Source organism: Suillus plorans, assembly GCF_016647745.1.
Source record: "Suillus plorans strain S12 chromosome Unknown HD556scaffold_75, whole genome shotgun sequence".
Lineage (NCBI taxonomy): Eukaryota > Fungi > Basidiomycota > Agaricomycetes > Boletales > Suillaceae > Suillus > Suillus plorans.
Genome location: NW_024537459.1, coordinates 169,403 through 188,910, shown reverse-complemented (window position 1 = coordinate 188,910; position 19,508 = coordinate 169,403). Strand labels below are relative to the sequence as shown.

At 48.0% G+C, this 19,508-nt stretch overlaps 5 protein-coding genes across 5 annotated transcripts; 2 read left to right on the top strand and 3 right to left on the bottom strand.

The window, feature by feature from the left end:
- Positions 1-2,128: 2,128 nt before the first annotated feature.
- Positions 2,129-4,660, top strand: HD556DRAFT_938899 (UPF0187-domain-containing protein). The gene is made up of 13 exons (XM_041312079.1): positions 2,129-2,233; positions 2,288-2,652; positions 2,705-2,844; positions 2,892-3,511; positions 3,569-3,623; positions 3,674-3,755; positions 3,809-3,857; positions 3,915-3,971; positions 4,023-4,068; positions 4,121-4,129; positions 4,185-4,204; positions 4,259-4,289; positions 4,341-4,660. Exons 2-13 carry the CDS (start codon positions 2,393-2,395, stop codon positions 4,514-4,516), a joined length of 1,545 nt encoding a protein of 514 aa, XP_041155093.1. The 5' UTR covers positions 2,129-2,233; positions 2,288-2,392; the 3' UTR covers positions 4,517-4,660.
- Positions 4,661-6,207: 1,547 nt separating this feature from the next.
- HD556DRAFT_1407673 (uncharacterized protein) lies at positions 6,208-7,808 on the bottom strand. The gene is made up of 4 exons (XM_041304059.1): positions 7,682-7,808; positions 7,170-7,622; positions 6,324-7,114; positions 6,208-6,258 (listed from the first exon to the last, which is right to left on the bottom strand). Exons 1-3 carry the CDS (start codon positions 7,727-7,729, stop codon positions 6,653-6,655), a joined length of 963 nt encoding a protein of 320 aa, XP_041155092.1. The 5' UTR covers positions 7,730-7,808; the 3' UTR covers positions 6,208-6,258; positions 6,324-6,652.
- Positions 7,809-7,848: 40 nt separating this feature from the next.
- Positions 7,849-11,482, top strand: HD556DRAFT_1407670 (Spc98 family-domain-containing protein). The gene is given in 12 exon segments (XM_041304058.1): positions 7,849-7,981; positions 8,034-8,139; positions 8,189-8,367; positions 8,676-8,772; positions 8,819-8,964; positions 9,013-9,558; positions 9,611-9,843; positions 9,897-10,312; positions 10,362-10,780; positions 10,831-10,999; positions 11,013-11,017; positions 11,123-11,482. 12 exon segments carry the CDS (start codon positions 7,904-7,906, stop codon positions 11,216-11,218), a joined length of 2,490 nt encoding a protein of 829 aa, XP_041155091.1. The 5' UTR covers positions 7,849-7,903; the 3' UTR covers positions 11,219-11,482.
- A 2,626-nt stretch (positions 11,483-14,108) lies between these two features.
- Positions 14,109-15,036, bottom strand: HD556DRAFT_1312519 (uncharacterized protein; the record flags this gene model as incomplete). Its single annotated transcript, XM_041300667.1, has 2 exons — positions 14,109-14,884; positions 14,946-15,036. The coding sequence occupies 2 exons, from the start codon at positions 15,034-15,036 to the stop codon at positions 14,109-14,111; spliced, it is 867 nt and encodes a 288-aa protein (XP_041155090.1).
- A 2,796-nt stretch (positions 15,037-17,832) lies between these two features.
- HD556DRAFT_1407606 (uncharacterized protein) lies at positions 17,833-19,503 on the bottom strand. Its single transcript, XM_041304057.1, has 6 exons — positions 19,314-19,503; positions 18,828-19,224; positions 18,646-18,771; positions 18,446-18,582; positions 18,300-18,390; positions 17,833-18,245 (listed from the first exon to the last, which is right to left on the bottom strand). The coding sequence occupies exons 2-6, from the start codon at positions 19,060-19,062 to the stop codon at positions 18,013-18,015; spliced, it is 822 nt and encodes a 273-aa protein (XP_041155089.1). The 5' UTR covers positions 19,063-19,224; positions 19,314-19,503; the 3' UTR covers positions 17,833-18,012.
- Positions 19,504-19,508: the final 5 nt, after the last annotated feature.

Here is a 19,508-nt window from a genome sequence, read left to right as displayed (position 1 = left end):
CAATTACATCGTGAAACATGGCCCAAACGGGTCGGGAAATCTGCTATTTTCAGTGATCAGCGCTTACTTTTACTAGAATAAACTAATACCTTCCTGTCCCGAAGGCCTATAAGTTAGGGGAGCCCTAGTAGCTGATCAATGTCCGTTCTATAACATGTTTCCATGCTAGAGGCTCGAGTTACAGATCTAGAGCAATCATCAAAGCACGACGTACGTCAACCTGTGCCCGTCGGGTGGACTCGGAGATTTGAACGTTTCCTACATCATGATCATGAGGACCATTGGTGTTCCCAAACACAGCACAATGTTGACAGGTGTGACGTGTCACACTGATAACTGAGACTTCCACAATCAGGGGCACTCATGCATGTGTATCGTTGTCTCGTCGTCAACGCAAGTTCCAAGCACAATGCCAACTAATGCCAAGGGGACTTGTTGTTAACAATATTGCTGTCAATTTGCAGGGAGCACTTATCTGATAGGGTCACCAACGCGAGTTTCAAGCACAAATAGTGACACTATTCATAACCACCCATTTCAGACGACGGTGAGATCAGTGACGGTGTGCACACCGATTCCCCGGTACAACAACCTACTGTGTGGGCACCCGTCGTTTCTGAAGTATCGATTCACCGTTTATTGTGGGGCTTGATGTTCCAAATGATCTAACCCTCCACAAAAGTTTGCAAAAGCATATGTCCATCCATATTCCATAAACCGACTCGGGAACAGCTCGTGACGGCGAAGGCCTGATAACAAGCTCCTTTGTAAACATCATGATCATATGATAGCCATGGAAGCTTTGAACATGACCCCAGATGATATAACATCGATTAGCGCTGGAAGTCGGAGAGGCGAATGTGCCGTCCGATTTTCTTGGAACGCTCAATACCATGGTCCATGATACGCCGACATGGAGAACCCAAGTGCCCAAAAACAATATTCAAACACAAAGCAACATGTTGATGTGATTTGAGATATTTTTCGGGGTTCCGATTTAGCATAGTATCAATCAATTTGAAACATGAGAGACGAGCATCATGATAAGCGACTGACAACTAGTTAACGACCGTAATCGTTGGGAAACTGGATAAGAATGCTAGGCTAAGAGAGAGAACATCGAGGACGGACCAGATTATATCTGGGCGACGGACTTGGTACCTGCGCGACTAGCATTTTTTTCCAGCACTGAGCGCTGAGCGCTGTGAGATCCCACAACATATATTCATCATGTTGCCGATAAGATCGAATCTGTCAGGATGTGAATGTCATGCTTTTGATAGCACAAGACGATAAAAGCACTCAATGTCGAATATTGTATGCCTGATCACGGCGTGATCTCTATTTCTGTATTGTGTATTCTGAGACTTCTAGGGAACAAATAAGAAATGGGATATGACATACTCAACTTGATTGAAGTAGGTAGCTCTGTCCCTGAGGCATTGAACGTTCATCATGTGCGGTGGCACGAGGCATCATAATTACGCCACATTACTATCACATTAAACACGTACTAATCTTTGACACACGAAAGCTGAGCGCTGCGGAGTTGCATCATATGATGTATCATCCTCTGTCCGCCAAGGCCCGAGTTCATGGTTATGAGTCGGACTTTACCCGGTTCCTTCAAATTCATCAATGTTCCAAGCTTGTCCAACTCTGGCGAAGGATTCCGAAACGGACAACACATCAAAGGTTCGAGTTGCCGTTCCCAAGCATGAGAAGGTCGTCCAACACTGGTAGTTGCGAGGGGAATGCCCATTTTTTATCCGAAGAGAGAGCTCGCAGGTGTGCAAGAGGATGGCGGTGGCGGTACCAGCGAAGGCTCGTGGAGTCGTGTTTTCGAATACACGATGATGATAACAAGCACCAATGGCAGTACAACTTGCCCTCTATGGTTGTATCATTATTTGAATAACTCCATGACAGCATGTCCGGCGTTGTCGGACCTCGGTGACATGATGATGTAGGATGAGTTGCAGTGGGCGGAAAGAAGGTGGGCTTTGGCGGAGGACAGCGGCCGGGAATGGGCGCTGAAAGCGCGCCTTCAATCACTGGAGAAGGACAAGAGCAGCGGACGGGTGGAGATTGGTGCGGTGGGGCAATTAGATGAGGATGGTGGACAAGCAAAGTTGCGAGGCGTATTACGCGAGCTCTGGGAACCGAAGTACCTTCGGTGGCATTCATCAAGTACTCGGACTTTGTGAGCTCAGGGGTTCGAAGGAAGATCCGTGTGAGTACCAAAAAGAAGCATAGGCCGCCGCCCACTCATATGGGCGCTTTTCAGTTGGGATTTCAATATGTCCTCCTCAAGCATGTATGTAAGAATCGCGCGTCTTTCTTCGCAAAGGCCTTTTGCGAGGCTTTTAAACCTCCTTCCAACTATCTTTTCATGTCTCGTTCACCAATGTCCGAGTCCAAGACTGAGATGACTAACCTTGCCAATCCATTCGAGCCCACCCTAGCCATCGACCGCAACAAGCCCCTCACATGGTGGAAAACACTTTCGATCTTCTGGGGCACGCTTTCGAGTACCGCCCTAAGTAGATGTTGGCCTGCATTGATTATCACTAGTATCTGGTCGTCTTCAATATGCGTGATTAACTATTACATGCACGGAGTATTATCGATTCAGCCGACTCTTATCACTGTGTAGGTGGTCATCAGTCCCAGTGAAACCATCTTTGACAGATTATCATCGCAGGTTCGGTACCGTTCTCGGTTTCATAATATCTTTTCGGACATCATCCAGTTTCGAGCGTTATAATGAGGGTGCAAGACTCTGGTCTCATATCGTGTTAAACTGCCGCATCTTTGCTCGGACCGTGTGGTTTCATATCCCAGGTGCACAAGCCCTCATCTTCTTCGCAAAGGTCACTCAAACGTTACAGATAACACTTTTTCGGCTTCCCAAAATCATTGTCCGACTGCTGACGAAATGTCCAACCAGGACTCAGCGAAGACTCAGAAGGAATACGCCATGACCCTCATTGAGAAGAAGACGGTAATAAATCTACTCGAGGCGTATGCTGTCGCCGTCAAGCACTACCTGCGAGGGGAAGAAGGAATTTACTATAAAGATCTTTACCCGCTTGTTCCCTTCCTCTCTTCATCCCACTACTCGTTTCCTGCCGTTATCCCTTTAAAAAATGACCAAATTCGGCAGTTACGCAGCAGGCATAGACATCACCCGAATCGCGATACTCCGGAACTCTCTGGGGATGCAGCCGTTGGTCCAACCCAAGAAGTGGCAGTACCTGAGAAATCCGATAACAAATCACTCTGGACAGAAACCACCAAAACTATCGCACCGCCTCATTATGATCCGGAGTCTCTTCTACCCGCCGAATTACCTCCTAGGCGCCGCTGGCAAGTAGCTTTTCCATTTCCGGTCTTCTTTTGGGCATGGGGAATCATAAAGAAACATTTCTGTAAGCTCGGAGCAGATGGCGCACGTCAAAATTTCCGCCCCAGTAAAAATAACGTCCCTTTGGAAATATCTCTGTACTTGGTACGTGGATCTCACCATGCACGGAAGTTAACAAGGCCTAATCTTTGAGCCCCAAAGACATCCTACATTGCTGCACTGCAAACCCGTCAGACCGTGAGTGACCCGACCATAGGTGTGTTTTACCGGACTCGTTTTCTGTGTCACTGGTAATTACACTCGCAGGTGTGCTTTGCGCGTCACTTAATCAGCTCGTGGATGCCCTGACTGGGTTAGAAAGGATCCTTGCCACTCCGATTCCGTTTTCGTGCGTGATCGCTAGACGCCTGTTGCCTCTTTGATCCCTAATTTTTCACATAGTTACTCCTCGCATTTATGGATGATCACAATGCTTTATATTGCAGCTTTGGTATGTTGGAGTCTTTCCCCGCCTACAGCTAGTTAATACCGTCGTTGTATGTGACAGCCCTTCCAGCTATGGACCACACTCGAATGGTTCACCATTCCAGCGACTGTGATTGCTGTAAGGCGCATCACACTTCCTTGTGTCGTCTTATCTCATTTAACCATCAAGAGTTCTGTTTTCTATGGTTTTCTTGTGGCCGGGGAGGAAATTGAAAGTAAGTTACAAAGCTAAGATGTTGCGCTTATTCATTTAACGCATGGTCTTAGATCCGTTTGGCAAGTCGTCCCATTCCGAGTGACCAACACGATTTTGTTGACATTTATCTGATAGGCTATGACAAGAATGACTTGGTGCGTCTATTTTTTTTTACATCTGGGGATGTATTCGCTCACCCAAGAACGTAGAACATGAAATATTTAGTGGAGAATATTATACGTGAGTCTCATTGCTGTCCGGGGGTGTATACTTCTCACTTACTTTATCCAGGGAAGGAACTTCATGCTATTACAACGACGCCGGCTCCAAACCCGGCAATATGGGCGTTCTCGAAAGAGAACAATTTTCTTCAAGTTGGGCAATATTCGAAGGACGATTCGGACAAAATACCGACGGCTTGGGTTCACAAGGGGAAGGAGGAGATTCTCAGCGCTTTGCATGGGTAGGTCGTGCATAGTCAAGTCAACATTAGTGATTCATGTCTTCGCGCTAGCAGGTCTCGCGCTATCTAATAAGGCCTGAGGATACCATTAAGTGGAGTAGCAGAGAAGCCACGACTGGCAGTAGTATTCGTACTCTTATCTCTTATATCAATCGTCCGATCTTAGGTAAAAGCGAGATAACAGCACAGAAACATTAGGCGTATACTCACGCCTGTCGAAACGGCACAGGTTTGGGCGGCACCGGCAAGTTGATGCGGTAGGATTGACACCTTTAAATGGATGTGATACTGTTAGGTTGATGCTGTGTCGAAATGGCGATACAAATGTTCGAACAATTTATAGTAAGCGACATATGCGGCAACAAAAGTTGATCGAAAATAACATTCATGGACGGTCCTCATCGATGCATCTCCGTCACGAGTATCAAACCCGAAGTTCCCGTCGCTAATAGACAAGATCATCTGCAACAGTAAGTCAGGATGCAATGTTCTGTTTCTGGTATTGCTCGATCTCAAAAGTCTATCTTACCTCAGCACCGCGTCGTCCTATCATTCCGCAGCAGATGGGGGTGCCAATCTTGGTGGCTTAGCAGATTGACCAATGACCAGCCTCTGTACATCACATGGCTGTTGCGCATCGCATGTCCGTTGAACATCGTAATTACATCGTGAAACATGGCCGAAACAGGTCGGGCAATCTGCTGTTTTCAGTTATCAGCGCTCAGAATAAACTAATGAATACCTTCCTGTCCTGAAGGCCTGGTTAGGGGAGTCAAGGTTCGTTCTATAACACGTTTCCATGCTAGAGGCTCGAGTTACAGAGCAATCATCAAAGTACACGTACATCAACCCGTGCCCATCAGGTGGAGATGAACGTTTCGTACATTCGACCATCATGGGCCCCGTTCCCAAACACAGCAGCACGACACGACAGGTGTGATGTGTGACACTGATAATTGAGACTTCCACATGCAGTCAGGGGCACTCATGCATATGCATCATTGTCTCGTCGTCAACGAGTTCCAAACACAATGCCAACTGATGCCAAGGGGACTTGTTGTTAACAATGTTGCCGGGAGCACTTATCTGATAGGGTCACCAACGCGCATGAATGTCGAAGCGACACTACTATTCATAATTACCCGTTTCAGACAATGGTGAGATCGGTGACGGTGTGTGCATACCAATTCCCCGATACAACATCCTTTTGTAAGGGCACCCGTTGTCTCGATTAATCGTTCATTGTATTTTCCCCTATCCTTTATACAATCCTCGGCACTGGGATTGAAGGTAGAAAACAGGTGGCAATCCAAAGTAACTGAAGTAGTTCCATATTTCATTGCGGACGAAAATCTTGAGATCCAGGAATTCCAGCTACAATGGTATTAACATTTTTCAGTAGATAAATCACGCACTTCGTGGTGCTGAAGGGGTCGCGAATATGAAGGCTCTCCAGATTCAAAGCAGGTGGCTCATCAGAAGAAACGACGACGAGCTGGCAATCGGACTGATACTGTGCAAAAACAGCACTCACTGGAGGCTGCATCCAAATAGACCCTTCGTAATAGCGATTGAGACACAACAGAATAGTCTGCGCATGGACCACTTGTTGTTGACATTCCAAGGACGTCTGAGCTTTTTTACTGCTTCTGCTCACGGCGCATCAACCTGCGTTGATCGGCAGGAGACACAATTTCCTTAGATGACCTGTGAATGATCGAAGGGCCATACTCAAACTTGAGGACACTGAGAAGATAGTGCGAGTCAGGTAAGTCGGTAGGCTGCACGAACGAGAAATATGCAAGCCATACGTCACTCAAAAGACGGGAGCCCATAACCTGCAGACACAAAGCGCGCGTGCGAATGTGGACGACCAAGCCATTGCACATCTTAACGCGCGCATATTCAACGTGGAACGGCCAGTGACAGAAGGCTGCAAATGGACCCTCATAGGGTATCAACAGAAAGCTTGCGCGACCGTCGCACGAGCTCTTCAGTCGACAGCGGCATCCATGGAATGTAACAAGCAGGGAAACATTGAACCGCACAAGACACAGGTGGAGGACAGCATAGTACTTCAGCAACATCAGCATCAAAGATATTCACGAAATGCACACAAAGTAGAGGTAACAAGTGATGCCTAGTGACCACCAACCCTACGATTCTCTGGTTCCCTCGCCATCTGACTCTTACTCCTTGTCCTTGGACGCATCTTTGAGTACCATTCCCATGCCAGCCGAATAACTTCACCATCAGCGTCGTAAGGTGTTGGAATTTCACTGTATCCTGGGCGTGCCGTCGGGTGGCGCACATATATAGCACTGCAGGTGGGGAAGGAGACCTCTGCATAGGCAGGAATAAAGATGAAAGGAGACGCATATGGAGGGAGGTTGAAAGGCGTCAACGAGGACTTCGTAGGTGCAAGTTTTGCGGAAGGCATGGACTGAGAGAGATCCGAAGACTCGGTTTTAGGTTCTGAGTTTGAAGATTGTTCACCCTCGGACTCTGCCTTGGAAGACTCAGGATTTTGGAGGAAACGAATGGCTGCAGGGTCAACGGAGATCATGTCACCTGGGGCTAGACGTGTATTGGCATCCGTATGCTGAAGAGGTGGATTAGTGTATCGAAACTGACACCAGAGAAGAAAACTAGCGCACCTTCTTGCCATTTAAAAGGATGGATCCATGAATGATGAGTCTCCGTGCCTCATAGACACTATGCGCAAAGCAGCATCGAAAGATGAACACATCAATGCGTCGCTCCACCTCGGCAAGCATTAAACTGCCCACAGGAGCCAAGCCTTTCTTTTGCTCGTCATATGCTCTCTTCTTTGCTCTCTCCAGCTGTTCGGTACGCCCAGCGAACGCGTCGAGATCACCATTACTAGAAAGCGCGTGCTGACGAGGCCGCACGTCGGGAAGTGTGTCGGGGAGGTACCACCGCTTGAATATTTTCTCGTTAATAAAGTCGCCGTGGTACGCACGTACGAGTGCTTTCGATATCCACCGCTGTTGAAACAACGTCTTGGGTGAGCGAGTGAAGTTTATGGCCTCGGCCTCGGCTCCACAAGACCGCCTCCAAAGGTTGTAGAGGTTACGCGGAGACCAGCTCTGTTGGAGATATTTTGTGTGTTTAGGTTGGAGGTGAAAAGAAGAGCTACGGAACTGACCATTCGAGGCATGGCCTTGCGAAATGCAAAGATGTTGGCATCCCTCATGGTTGAAAGCGTTGAGGTCCTTCAATATTGCTCCCAACAGAAATCTAGACAGACCCGGTTTGAACTCCGAGGATGAAGTAGAAAATCGTGACTACCAAAAACAGTAACAATTATCATTTACGCGTCTTGTGCATCTACCGCGTCCATTACCAATCTGCATAGTCGTCCAATAACATGGACCCTTACACTCCACGAACGCGTCCAGGAGGCCGCAAGAAGAATCTTGGTTTATCTGCAAAAGAGTATACCAAGGTACGAGTCTCCTTGTATATTTATTATGACATGCAGACAATCGACCATTCAGATCACCGGCACTATCGCTTCTGTTCGCAGAAACAGACAACTGAGCGACGATATCTACGAAGATCCAGATGTTCGCGTGCACTCGTCACGAGAAAACCGTAGCAAAAGTACGTGGTCCTCGATGACCTGCATATTACAGATATTGATGGCATGCAGGCCACGAGCCGTCATTCATCGCCGAAACTTCGTTCGTGCGCGCACCATTGAACTCGCGAGTTGGCGCATCTGCTTCGATACCTAAGATGAAGGGAAAGGGAAAGGAAGATGTATTGGACAATCTTCCCGTGGATATACAAGAAGCTTTGATTTTGGAGGATCTTCTTTATGTCTTAATGGTATGTCTTCGCGAGTGGTCGTTATGTTCGAGGTGTATGGCCGTTTTTTTTCGTTGTCAGTTGGAACAACCTATGATCTTGCTTGTGTCAAACGTCCGATCACCACGTTTGGTCTGCTATTTATCTCATATTTTGACCTCTCCCTTTCCTTCGTTTCAGTTCACATTCAACTCACAATTACAGCAATGACCAGACGTTTGGCATTCCCGCTTGACCTCGTAATTTCTGTCTAGTAATTTATTTCTTCTTGGTTCTCGTGCTTCTGCCCTGTGTTTCACCTCGTCCTCACCTGAATCTCATCTCTATAGGGTATCGAGGGAACATATATTTCCCACCATCCTGAATACTCGCCAGAAGATGATGACCCACTCAAGGGAATACTTTTTGTTTTGTCCTCCCCGCTAGGTCTGTCTGACAGGTCAGAGAAGATGTTCTCGCTCATCTTTTATAGATTCGTCCCTTCGAGACCTAACGGAACGGATAGTACCGCTCGGTACTTACTACACCGCTATCTCCTCTTTTGTTGAGAGCCGCAGCCATCTCGATTTTGGGCTTGTCAATCATGCACTCTGCGCTGCCATCCGGGACATGCTCAAGGTCAATTTCCCTCATCGCTTAGGCGTCGTCTTACTTACCCCTTGAAAGGACTACCAAACTCTCCTATCTCAACTCGAACATGCATTCAACACCTCACCGCAATTTAGTCTACAGAAATTATGGTTCTATGTCCACCCAACAGTGCATACCCTATCCCTTATTTATCAGCTCATCCTTGAACTCGCTACTACCGATGACGACGACGCCTCTTCATCATCGTCTTCTTCTGAGTCTGATCCAGAGCAGGCAGCACGAGATGAAGCACTTGGGCTCGGCGGGGCGAAGCTGAAGGCCGTTCTGTCTGACATGAAGAAGAGCACATCAGACGCACCTATCAATGTGAAGGGTGGTGAAGTGCTGACGGTGATATACGAGCGCATGCAGACCATGTCAGGCGATCCTACCGCAGTCAAGGTATACAGCACTCTTCTAACTGCAGCGGGGGTGCCCTATGTCGAGATGCTCAGGGTATGGACAACTACGGGTCGTCTCGAGGACCCATACGAGGAACTGTGTGTCAAGGAGAGCAAGTTCATCAGTAAGGGCATTTTGGAAGTGGACTATACGGACGAGTATTGGGAGAGGCGATATACGGTGAGCTTTGTGCCTGAGAGAACGGGATGCATGTGTACTGATGTCTGGGTAGCTTCGCGATGGTTCTACCCTTTCTTCGAAGCGCCAGCATACAGGTGTTCCACCGCCACGTACTGCTGGAGGACGATTACCCGGTGGCGCCTGTATACCGCCCCTTCTAGAGGGTTGGAAACACAAGTTTTTACTTGCAGGTAAATATCTCAACGTGATACGTGAATGTGGGATCGAGGTGCAAGCCGATCAGAAGGATATAACGAAAGAGTCGCTGTCCATGGAAGATGAAAAGTGTGTTTCTTCATCGGGTTGAGTCCCCGTGTCTTTTTCATGGGCATTTACAGGCTTTACAAATTCATCGAAGACGCGTATACACACGCGAATCGCACCCTCCTACGTCTCCTGCTGCAAGATCAACAGCTCATACCTCGGCTCCGCTCTCTCAAGCGTTATTTTTTCCTAGCCTCCTCATCGTTCCTCACCCACCTATTAGACCTTGCCCACTTAGAATTGAAGAAGCCCGCGAAAGGTGTCAGTATCGTTAAGCTACAGAGTCTCCTCGACCTTGCACTTACAGGGGAAGATGCCGCGTTCCGTGAAGATGTGCGAGTCAGCATCGCGAGCAGCGGATTGTATGAATGGTTACTTAAGGTCATCAGCGTAAGCGGCGTGATTGGCGGTGAGGAAGGCGAAGGCGTGCCAGATGAAGAAGCAAAGAAGGATCGCGACCGGGAAAAGGATGATAAGAAGCCTATGTTAGGTATGTGCGTCGAGCCCTTGCGCTACCGTCCTTGCTCATCTGAAATAAGCGATTGATGCCCTTACACTCGACTACAACGTGAAATTCCCGCTTTCACTCGTCATCTCTCGCAAAACGATTTTGCGTTACCAGCTCCTCTTCCGCTTTCTCTTACATCTCAAGCATGTAGAGCAATCGCTCGCATCGATGTGGATAGAACAGAAAACAAGTCCCTGGCGGCGTTCCGTGCCTAACCACCCCGAGTTTGAGCAGTGGCGACTGCGAGTCGCACTTCTGAGAGCTCGCATGCTCGCTTTTGTTCAGCAAATACTGGCTTTCACGACATTCGAGGTTCTTGAACCTAACTGGCGGGCGCTAGAGGCAAAATTGGCCAAGGTTACTACCGTAGACCAACTTCTGAGGGATCACGTAGACTTTCTGGACACGTGCCTGAAAGAATGCATGTTGACGAGTGCCAAACTGCTGAGGGTATGTGTGCGACCTCGGACCCAAACACCCGCTGATCATCTCACTTCCAGGCGTACTCACGCATGATAGTGACATGCTCTACGTTCGCACTGTACACTTCCTCCTTCACCAAATCCGCCAATCAAGCGCTTGCAGCAGTGGAGAGTGGCGACGGCGACCAGGCGATGAACAAACGCTGGGAATTTCTGAAGAAGTTTGAGTCTAACTTTAACCACTGGTGAGCGCCCCAATATCTGCGTGCGGTATCTGGAATGTGAGGTCTGACGCTACTTGTCTCTAGGTTCAAGGTGACATTATTTCATTAACGTGGTTACCGCATTCCCAGCTGACATTTGTTGTAAGTTTCATCTGGACTGCGTGCAGTACTACGCGTCGAGTGAGAATGTATCTCTGCTTCCTCTTGTGGTGCGGTTGAGTAGCATCAATGCGATGTCATAGCCTCAGCTGAATCGATGAGAAGTTGCTGGGGTACTGGTGAGTGACAGAGAATCACGCCCAAAAATCGCTCAGCTTTATTGCTTTCTCAGCTCTGTTATTGTTGTATGTTGTTCTTCTAGCCATGCGCGATATATATGTTGCTACATGCTATTGCTTAGGATGTGAGGAACGCGTAGTCTCCCGTAGTAAGACCATTCAAGACAAGATATATAGTTGCTTGTCGATAATGTGATAATGACACATGAGTTAGCGTCAAAAGACTACTATGGGTCAATTTACATAAGTGAACTTGGTGTCCTGTACACATGTTAAACGTTAACTACTAGTAGGCCCTCGTAGAGGGTGCTAACTAGAGCCCGGTTACTAGCGGTGCCACTGCTAATTCACCGAATCCTAATATTGTCATCAGATTAGAGGCAAAAACGGTGGGTCTGTAGTTGAGTCAAAAAGAGTGAGACAACTGGGAATGTATTACATGGGCATCCATCAAACAATCAGATACGGTAGTCAAGATATGTAGATGTACAGGGAGGTGAGGCTGCAGCGATGCAAGACCTAGTACGATGGATGACTCCAACATAAAATAAGACATACGACTGTAACTCACCTGCGTGAAACCTGCCAAAGTTCAAGACGAGCTTTAATTGAAGCCATCGGCATCAGATCGCTCGCTCTTTTTACCCTTAGCATGAGGCTCGTTGTAATTGAAGAGATCGGAGCCAAATTGCTCGCGGTTCTCCACATCTGGGAGCAAGTTACGCTTATCAACCTCGGCATGGTGATCTGAATCATGAATACTCACAGGAACGTTTCGCGATGGCTCCTTCCGTGGGGTATGCCATAGCAAGAGCCACGATAGATGCGAGCGAGCTGAAAATAAGAGAAAGCTTCATGTTCCAGTTAAGAGGTGTGAGCTTGATGAGTACTTCGTCAGTGCACTACATTGGAATCTTCAAGAAGCCTTTTTATACATTTTCGTCTACGACTTCGTCCGCTCACGACTAGTGACTCACTGGGTCACCTAAATTGGTCAAAACCTTATTCATTCAGAATTTTTGTCACAACCTTAGGGATTGTTCAAACTTCTACGTGGACGGTAAATTTAATCAGCCGTCAGTCTGCATCGGAGAATCACTCAGCGCGCACAATCCCAACGAGGCAAGACTGTCAAGCTCGAATTCTCATCGATGCATCTTCGAATCGGCTTGGTGCTTAGGGCAGGTCCTCTCACGCAAGAAAGTGATAAGCCTCTGTCTTCCTATACCGTTTGATACCCATCTTCATCAGTCGCAAGCCGAGATTGTCATGCACTTCGGAAAGAAACTCACAGGTGCTTGAGCTTTCAGCCAATCAAGCTTATATCGTACCCCCAGACGACCGAGAGTTTAGAAGCACGTGTCCAACCGAATTCTTTACCATCGAAGCGCCCTCGCATTGGGACCAGGCCGGATGTAGAACGTGCCTCAATATTTGTATGGATCAAACATATGGAGTCGAAGGGGGAGAAATTGAATGGACCAATGCTACGAGCCAAGTGAGAAAGTTTGAGGATGAATTTTATGTGCCAAAGGAAGAAGGGCTGTCGGGAGTCTGGAGATGTGTACCGTCCGTCGGACATCTAAAATCCGAGAACATTGCCGGATCGGTATTAGCTCGACACAGTTGCAGCCGAACGCAAGTACTGATGCCAACATGGATTTTGGCTGAATTTCATGATCTTTCGTAGTCAAGATGACACGTACTGATCTCGCTGACAGCACCTCAGCGATACGATTGTCCGATACCAATATCCACATGGCGTACATCGCACAGCAGCACCTCGATGGCTATGAAGCCACAGTCCAACACGCCATCAAGAGAAAGGCTGCATTCGATAAGAGAGTACTAGCCGAGTCACTCCGAGCGTTGAATTAGCGGACTTGGTGAAGGAGGAAGTGTACAGTGCGAACGTAGAGCACGTCACTATCATGCGTGAGTACGCCTGGAAGTGAGATGATCAGCGGGTGTTTGGGTCCGAGGGTCGCACACATACCCTCAGCAGTTTGGCACTCGTCAACATGCATTCTTTCAGGCACGTGTCCAGAAAGTCTACATGATCCCTCAGAAGTTGATCTACAGTAGGTACGTGCGTGCGGTATTTGGCCCGGGAAAGTGAGATTCTGACGCTGCTTCAAGGTTTAAGTTGATGTTACTCCATTCACGTACTGCATACAATACTATGCATCGAGTTAGAATGTATCGCTGCTTCCTCTTGTGGTGCAGTTGAGTAGCACCAATGCGATGTCATGGCCTCAGCAGAGTCGATAGGAAATTGCTAGAGTCCCTGTATGTGACATAGAATGACGCCCAAAAATTCAGTCGGGTTTATTGATGTTTCAGTTCTATCGTTGTTGTATTTGATCTTCTAGCCGTGCGCGCATACTGCTACATGCTATTGCTGAGGAACACGTAGTCTCCTGCTGTAGGACCATCTAAAAAAGACATAGTTGTTGCCCGGACGAGAGCCAGCTAGCACTGAGCAGGTTGTATACCATCTCATTTTAGATGGGAGCTGAGAGAACTTGAGGTGACAGCACATGAGTTGGAAAATGCAATGCGCAATGTCACTAGATGACAACTTAGTGGCAAAAACACTGGCTGTATTTCAGTCAAAAATTTTAAGAGCATGTAAAACAACTGGGATTGTACTACATAGGCATTCATCATGTCAGAAAACAAGCGATCAGATAAGGGAATCGATATATGTAGATGTACATTGGAGTTACTTATGATTGAGGCTGCGGTGATTCCGGACCTAATACGATGGATGATTCAGACTCTCACAAAAAACAAGACATAGGGCTATAACTCACCTGCTGCGTAGAACCTGGCGTCAAGTTCAGTGCGAGCTTTAATTGAAGTCACCGGTGTCAAGCTCCTCACGCTTCTCACCGTGAGGGTGGTGGCGGTGGTCGGCATCATCTTCCTCACGTTTCCCCTCGTGAGGGTGATGGTGGCGGTGGTCGGAATCAGCCTCCTCACGCTTCCCCTCGTGAGGATGGTGGTGGCGGTGGTCAGAATCATCTTCCTCGCGCTTCGCGTGAGGGTGGTGAGGGTGGTGGTCGGAATCAGCCTCCTCACGCTTCCCCTCGTGAGGATGGTGGTGGCGGTGGTCAGAATCATCTTCCTCGCGCTTCGCGTGAGGGTGGTGTGGGTGGTGGTCGGAATCATCTTCCTCCCGCTTCCCCTCGTGAGGGTGGTGGTGGCGGTGGTCAGAATCATCTTCCTCGCGCTTCGCGTGAGGGTGGTGTGGGTGGTGGTCGGAATCATCTTCCTCCCGCTTCCCCTCGTGAGGGTGGTGGTGGCGGTGGTCAGAATCATCTTCCTCGCGCTTTTCCGCACCATGAGGATGCTTCTTCCGGTCAGCGTCGAGCTCCTCGCGCTTCCTCTCACCATGGGGATGCTTCTTCCGGTCAGCGTCGAGCTCCTCGCGCTTTTCCGCACCATGGGGATGCTTCTTGTGGTCAGCGTCGAGCTCCTCGCGCTTTTCCGCACCATGGGGATGCTTCTTGTGGCCAGCGTCGAGCTCCTCGCGCTTTTCCGCACCATGAGGATGCTTCTTGTGGTCAGCGTCGAGCTCCTCGCGCTTCCCTACATATGATAGAAGTTCGGCGCGGTTCTCTGCATCTAGTAGCAAGTTACGCTTATTAACCTCCGCATGGTGATGAGTGGTTTGAATACTACTCACAAGAACGTTTCGCAATGGCTCCGTCCACAGGGAACGCCGTAGCAAGAACCACCATGGATGCAAGCGCGGTGAAGACGAGAGAAAGCTTCATGTTTGAGTTAACAGATGCGACTGGTACGTTTGTCGATGCACCACATTGAAATATTCCAGAGGGCTTTTATACCTTTTCGTATGTCGGCTCATGACCCAGATCACCTAAATTGGCTGAAGCCTTATCCACTCAGAACTTTTGTGAGGGGCTATTCTAAGTGGACTTAATGAGCCGTCAGTCTTCGAATTGAAAGATCGCTCAACACCCACAGTCCCAACAAGGTAAGACCGTCAACCCGAAGTCCAGATTCCACCTCGGATCAACTTAGTTAATAGGCCCATGCTGGCAAGAGGTCTGAGGCCTGAGGGACGGCAGCCCCGTTTCGCATTCGCAAATTGGAAATCGGAGACCGAACAGACCGCCGATGTCGAAATCCAGATAGGTAAACAGAGATTCTTTGAATCTATGACCCTACTCAATAACTGTTTATTTCGCCAGTTTGTTTCTTTGTCCGAGAAAGACGAAATAAACTGTCAAGTAAGGTTTGTGGAAGTGAAACGAGCAGCCGAATTGCAGAGACCCTGCCGTGAAGTAGCACCTAGGTGCGCGATGACTCAATGCATCAATAACGTCAGCGCCGATGGAGCACCTCAGTTTTCCATCTTCGTTCCAGTAGTTACTCGTAGGTCAGGACCGTCAGCACCTTCGAGGAGAGTGTGTAGTGACTTGTAACCACTCCCGGAGCCACCGTTCGGCGGCCAAGCCGTGGCGAAAACAAGTGACCAACGGTGAACACATCGCCGCTTCGGGAACTGTCGCGGCGCAAGCACCGTTGACTACATGGAGCAAATAAGCCCCTATACATAAAGGATATCGGCAGAAGAACCAATCATTCCGGATCTTTTAAACCTAGGGACTTCATCATCTTTGCATTCCGATCTTGACGCTTTGCGTGCGTCCTGTTAAAGGTGGTGGCGTCTGATCAAACCCCAATGATGGAAATCCCATTGTCATCGTGCGGTTTACGCAAGTGTTTCAGATATCATGGAGCGTGTTCGTTTGCCCGTTGTCCAACTGGAGATCCTTTGCCAGCAGTATCTGTGAAATTACTCGTGCATATTCAATTCGCGTTATCTCAATCGATTGAAATAGTTACATTACGCGTGTGGTTAGACGGGATTTATCTAGAAATGAAGAAAAAAAAGAACAACAGGGTGCTCACGCAATCCGCAGCACGGTTGATGTTCCGATCTTGGGTTCGGTGCCTCGGGGGGGACGAATGCGTCTTGGCGACAGAGAAGATGATTTCTTTTATTTTTGTTTCGACGTAACAAATTGACTTAACGTAAGTCGAGTAAGGTGCCTGAAAATACATGTGATGGTGAGCCTGGTCTCGACTAAATAAAAAACTATACTTATTTTAGAGACAGAGGACGGACACGTAGCGTGGCTAATTTTAGAACACCGTCTGGCTCTCTGGTTCTTTGGCGGAGCGAAAAAGTGGGCGTCCAACGATCTAAATAGGTCTCATTGGGAGCATCAATCAAACCATTCAATAAGTGACAAGAGGGCCTGGGATGCCCGGAAGGCCGTCGTGTTTTGTTAGTATTCCAGTAATAGTTCTTTTGTTGCTGATCCTACCATGTTTGGACGAGTCGATACTGGAGGCGAAAGATACCTGCCTAAGCCTACCTCGGTTTGCTGGTTCTTCCTGATTTTTGACTGGTACCCAAAGGGCAGTGATCCGTGTCGTTCTATGCACTCGTACCAACCGTGCACGAGTTCTTCCAGGTCCTTCCCACCACCGGTACGCGTTTCAGGGGCAGACAAAGTCAATGTCAACTACATCAGAAGACTGGTGAGCCTGAGAATGTCATACAGTCATCCATTACGACGTCAAGGCCACACAATAAGTGCAACGCACCCCAGAAGACTCCTCGGTTCTCTGATGCGCAGCTCGCATCAAGGTCAGATGGTGGCCCCTGCCAGCATGCACCTCACTCATCCCAGTCGTAATCAGCACCCCAAATGATGTCTGTTTTATTCTTGTTGCACTATAACAAATCAAGGTGTCAAAAACAGATTTTGATCATGACGATTGCAATGAGGTTTCGGTTCCAGGATCCAGTTTCTGATTGCAGGGCTAAACCTTTTGTAAACGCGAACTTTATGTCGTTAATCACCGCTCTTGCTGGAATAAACTCGGAGAACTCGACATGGTCATGATGCATGTGATGTCAGGGTGGAGGAGCAACTCGAAAAAAGTCTCGTTCTGATCGTCTGCCTCGGGCCAGGCTCGAGTCAGCTCCACATTCGAGGGTGACCTGAGACTATTAATAAATGTTGTCCCATGGAAGTAAATTATAGCCGTAGCAAGATACTAGAATTAAAACTATCATTAGTATTGTCATTTTGCTATCAGACTCATCTCAGAATGACTCGAACGACCTAGTAGACGCTGAAAGGAATGAGTGCTGATACGTAACCATTAGCAAAATACCTGAAAGCGTTGACCAGCAAAGCGCACGACTCTGTCAAATATCATAAGACGATGTGTTCCTGGCTTCCTTTGAATTCTCGTGTTTGAAGGTCAAGGTAGAAGGCGGCAAAACATATTATTCAAAAGGTCAGTCCGGCGGCAAAAAGATGCCAGGAGGCGGACTTTCAAATAACCTAGGTACGTGCTAATCTTATCTATTAGCATGTACATTACTTGTAATACACTCATTTCGTATGGATACCACATCTCAGCGCTCTCAGCTACCGCCTTCCAACAATAGCTATCCGAAGCCTGCGTGTTGATGACTTCTGCCCGTAAAGCTCAAGTACCTTTTATTTTCAATGTCCGACATGCCGTCTGTTGGCCACGAGTTTTGCCGCCGCTCTCTGCCGGACTTGCCGTAGTGCACGCCCGACTTTTTCAGGGTATTCCTATGTCATTGATGTACTCTTGATCATTGCCGTTCTTGCAAGATAAGTACTCGTGAATGTATGTAATGAGCAAGGATCACGTTATTCCCTATACATCATTGTGTATCAGATGGGGGGTAAGGGGATGTCAACTGTATCTTCGAAACGAGTAACCGCTGATCGAGGGATATGAACAGCATGCTCGACAGTCCAGTCCAAAACTTTCTCGAAATTCCTGCATTGGTGGCGGGTGTTGAAGTTAGGGTATGGGATTTTGTGTCCCTGAACCCAGTCCCATGTTATCATCGTCACGTCGGCATTACACATGGTATTCTGCCTGAGCATTTCAATACAATGATCTGTGATGCATACGATAAGGAGGAAGTGCGTATATAAATAAAAAAACAATGTACCAAGATGCATGCGGACTACTTCGGGCGTATCCTGGAACGAAGGATCTATGGGCCCGTAATGCTTGGGCCACGAGGCTTTACGAAGTAAATTCTACAAAACGTGAGACAAGAACGACTGGACTTTGAGTGCATGTAGGATAGTTTACCAGACAGTGGAGTTGGTGAGGGGCTTCCATGGATACCATGAAACCCCCACCAAATTCGGGTGGATATTTGACCTTGGAAGGTGTATCTACTTCGCCGGCTTTGAGAATCTCCTCAAGTGACATCCGAGTTGGTGGCACTGAGGTTTCATGGACGCAAACAATTACTAATTAGGATGAGGTGCAAAAATTGGGCGACGTACCATCATGAGTGATTCTGGCCCAAACGGCATCAATTTCTAGGGAAGGAGGGCCACGATAGATGGAAGGAAAGTCGAGCGTTCCGTTGAATTTCATGATCATGGAGTCAATAGCACCACTTGCTGGAGCTGTGACAAATTATCAATACTATATGTCAACTGTCCGAGGATGTCCGCTCACTCACAGTATACAGGAATGTCGTCATGCAGGTGGGGTGAAGGCGTGCCCATCCATAGCGCGAAAAAGAGTATCGATGTGCATAACAACGCGCCATGGCTTACCAGAGGCCACACGCGAAGGCTACTATACAACTTAGGACGAGGTCCTGCACGGAACCTTTCTGCATCATCAAATGATTCCTCCTCATTACCATAGTCAACAGCGTCGACAGGAGAGTACTCCGAGGAATCTTTGACCATGACCCTGAGGGAACTTCGATGAACTCGGTGTGTGGATAGTTGAGAATACGCGAGGGCAGATGCGAGAAATATTTAGCATGTGTATTAATTTCGATCCTGTCCCCCAATCGGCTGTGTCTCAATGCGTTAGGGTATCATACCGCTGGTGCGAGAGTCACATGCCTTTAGCGGAGCGCAGGAAGGGGAAGCATAGGCCCGGAATGATCGGATAAGTAAGAAGCCAGCTGGATTTCAGGAACACTATGGCATACCTGGCTGGCAGTGCGAGAACCGATGTGGATATATGCAGATGGGAGTGACGCCTTTGTGATGCCACAACGGTCGTATGTACTTGTCGGAGATCTCCATGGAGAGGCAATTTGGTTTGGATTTGGTTTGGATCAATAATTTTCGAGAGAGAATATCCCACTATGACTATCACGTGACGTCAGTAACCGTGTGAACTA

What these genes read in the sequence shown, in the direction of transcription:
- HD556DRAFT_938899 (XM_041312079.1), top strand. Translation starts at nt 2,393, where the DNA reads ATGTCTCGTTCACCAATGTCCGAGTCCAAGACTGAGATGACTAACCTT. An exon ending in CGTGTGGTTTCATATCCCAG is followed by an intron (nt 2,845 to 2,891) that starts GTGCACAAGCCC and finishes CAAACGTTACAG; the next exon opens with ATAACACTTTTTCGGCTTCC. An exon ending in TGCTTTATATTGCAGCTTTG is followed by an intron (nt 3,858 to 3,914) that starts GTATGTTGGAGT and finishes TGTATGTGACAG; the next exon opens with CCCTTCCAGCTATGGACCAC.
- HD556DRAFT_1407673 (XM_041304059.1), bottom strand. Translation starts at nt 7,729, where the DNA reads ATGAGGGATGCCAACATCTTTGCATTTCGCAAGGCCATGCCTCGAATG. An exon ending in GCAAGGCCATGCCTCGAATG is followed by an intron (nt 7,623 to 7,681) that starts GTCAGTTCCGTA and finishes TATCTCCAACAG; the next exon opens with AGCTGGTCTCCGCGTAACCT. An exon ending in TCCTTTTAAATGGCAAGAAG is followed by an intron (nt 7,115 to 7,169) that starts GTGCGCTAGTTT and finishes CCACCTCTTCAG; the next exon opens with CATACGGATGCCAATACACG.
- HD556DRAFT_1407670 (XM_041304058.1), top strand. Translation starts at nt 7,904, where the DNA reads ATGGACCCTTACACTCCACGAACGCGTCCAGGAGGCCGCAAGAAGAAT. An exon ending in ACGAGAAAACCGTAGCAAAA is followed by an intron (nt 8,140 to 8,188) that starts GTACGTGGTCCT and finishes GATGGCATGCAG; the next exon opens with GCCACGAGCCGTCATTCATC. An exon ending in TGTTTTGTCCTCCCCGCTAG is followed by an intron (nt 8,773 to 8,818) that starts GTCTGTCTGACA and finishes CATCTTTTATAG; the next exon opens with ATTCGTCCCTTCGAGACCTA.
- HD556DRAFT_1407606 (XM_041304057.1), bottom strand. Translation starts at nt 19,062, where the DNA reads ATGGTCAAAGATTCCTCGGAGTACTCTCCTGTCGACGCTGTTGACTAT. An exon ending in TGACGACATTCCTGTATACT is followed by an intron (nt 18,772 to 18,827) that starts GTGAGTGAGCGG and finishes AATTTGTCACAG; the next exon opens with CTCCAGCAAGTGGTGCTATT. An exon ending in AGTAGTCCGCATGCATCTTG is followed by an intron (nt 18,246 to 18,299) that starts GTACATTGTTTT and finishes TATGCATCACAG; the next exon opens with ATCATTGTATTGAAATGCTC.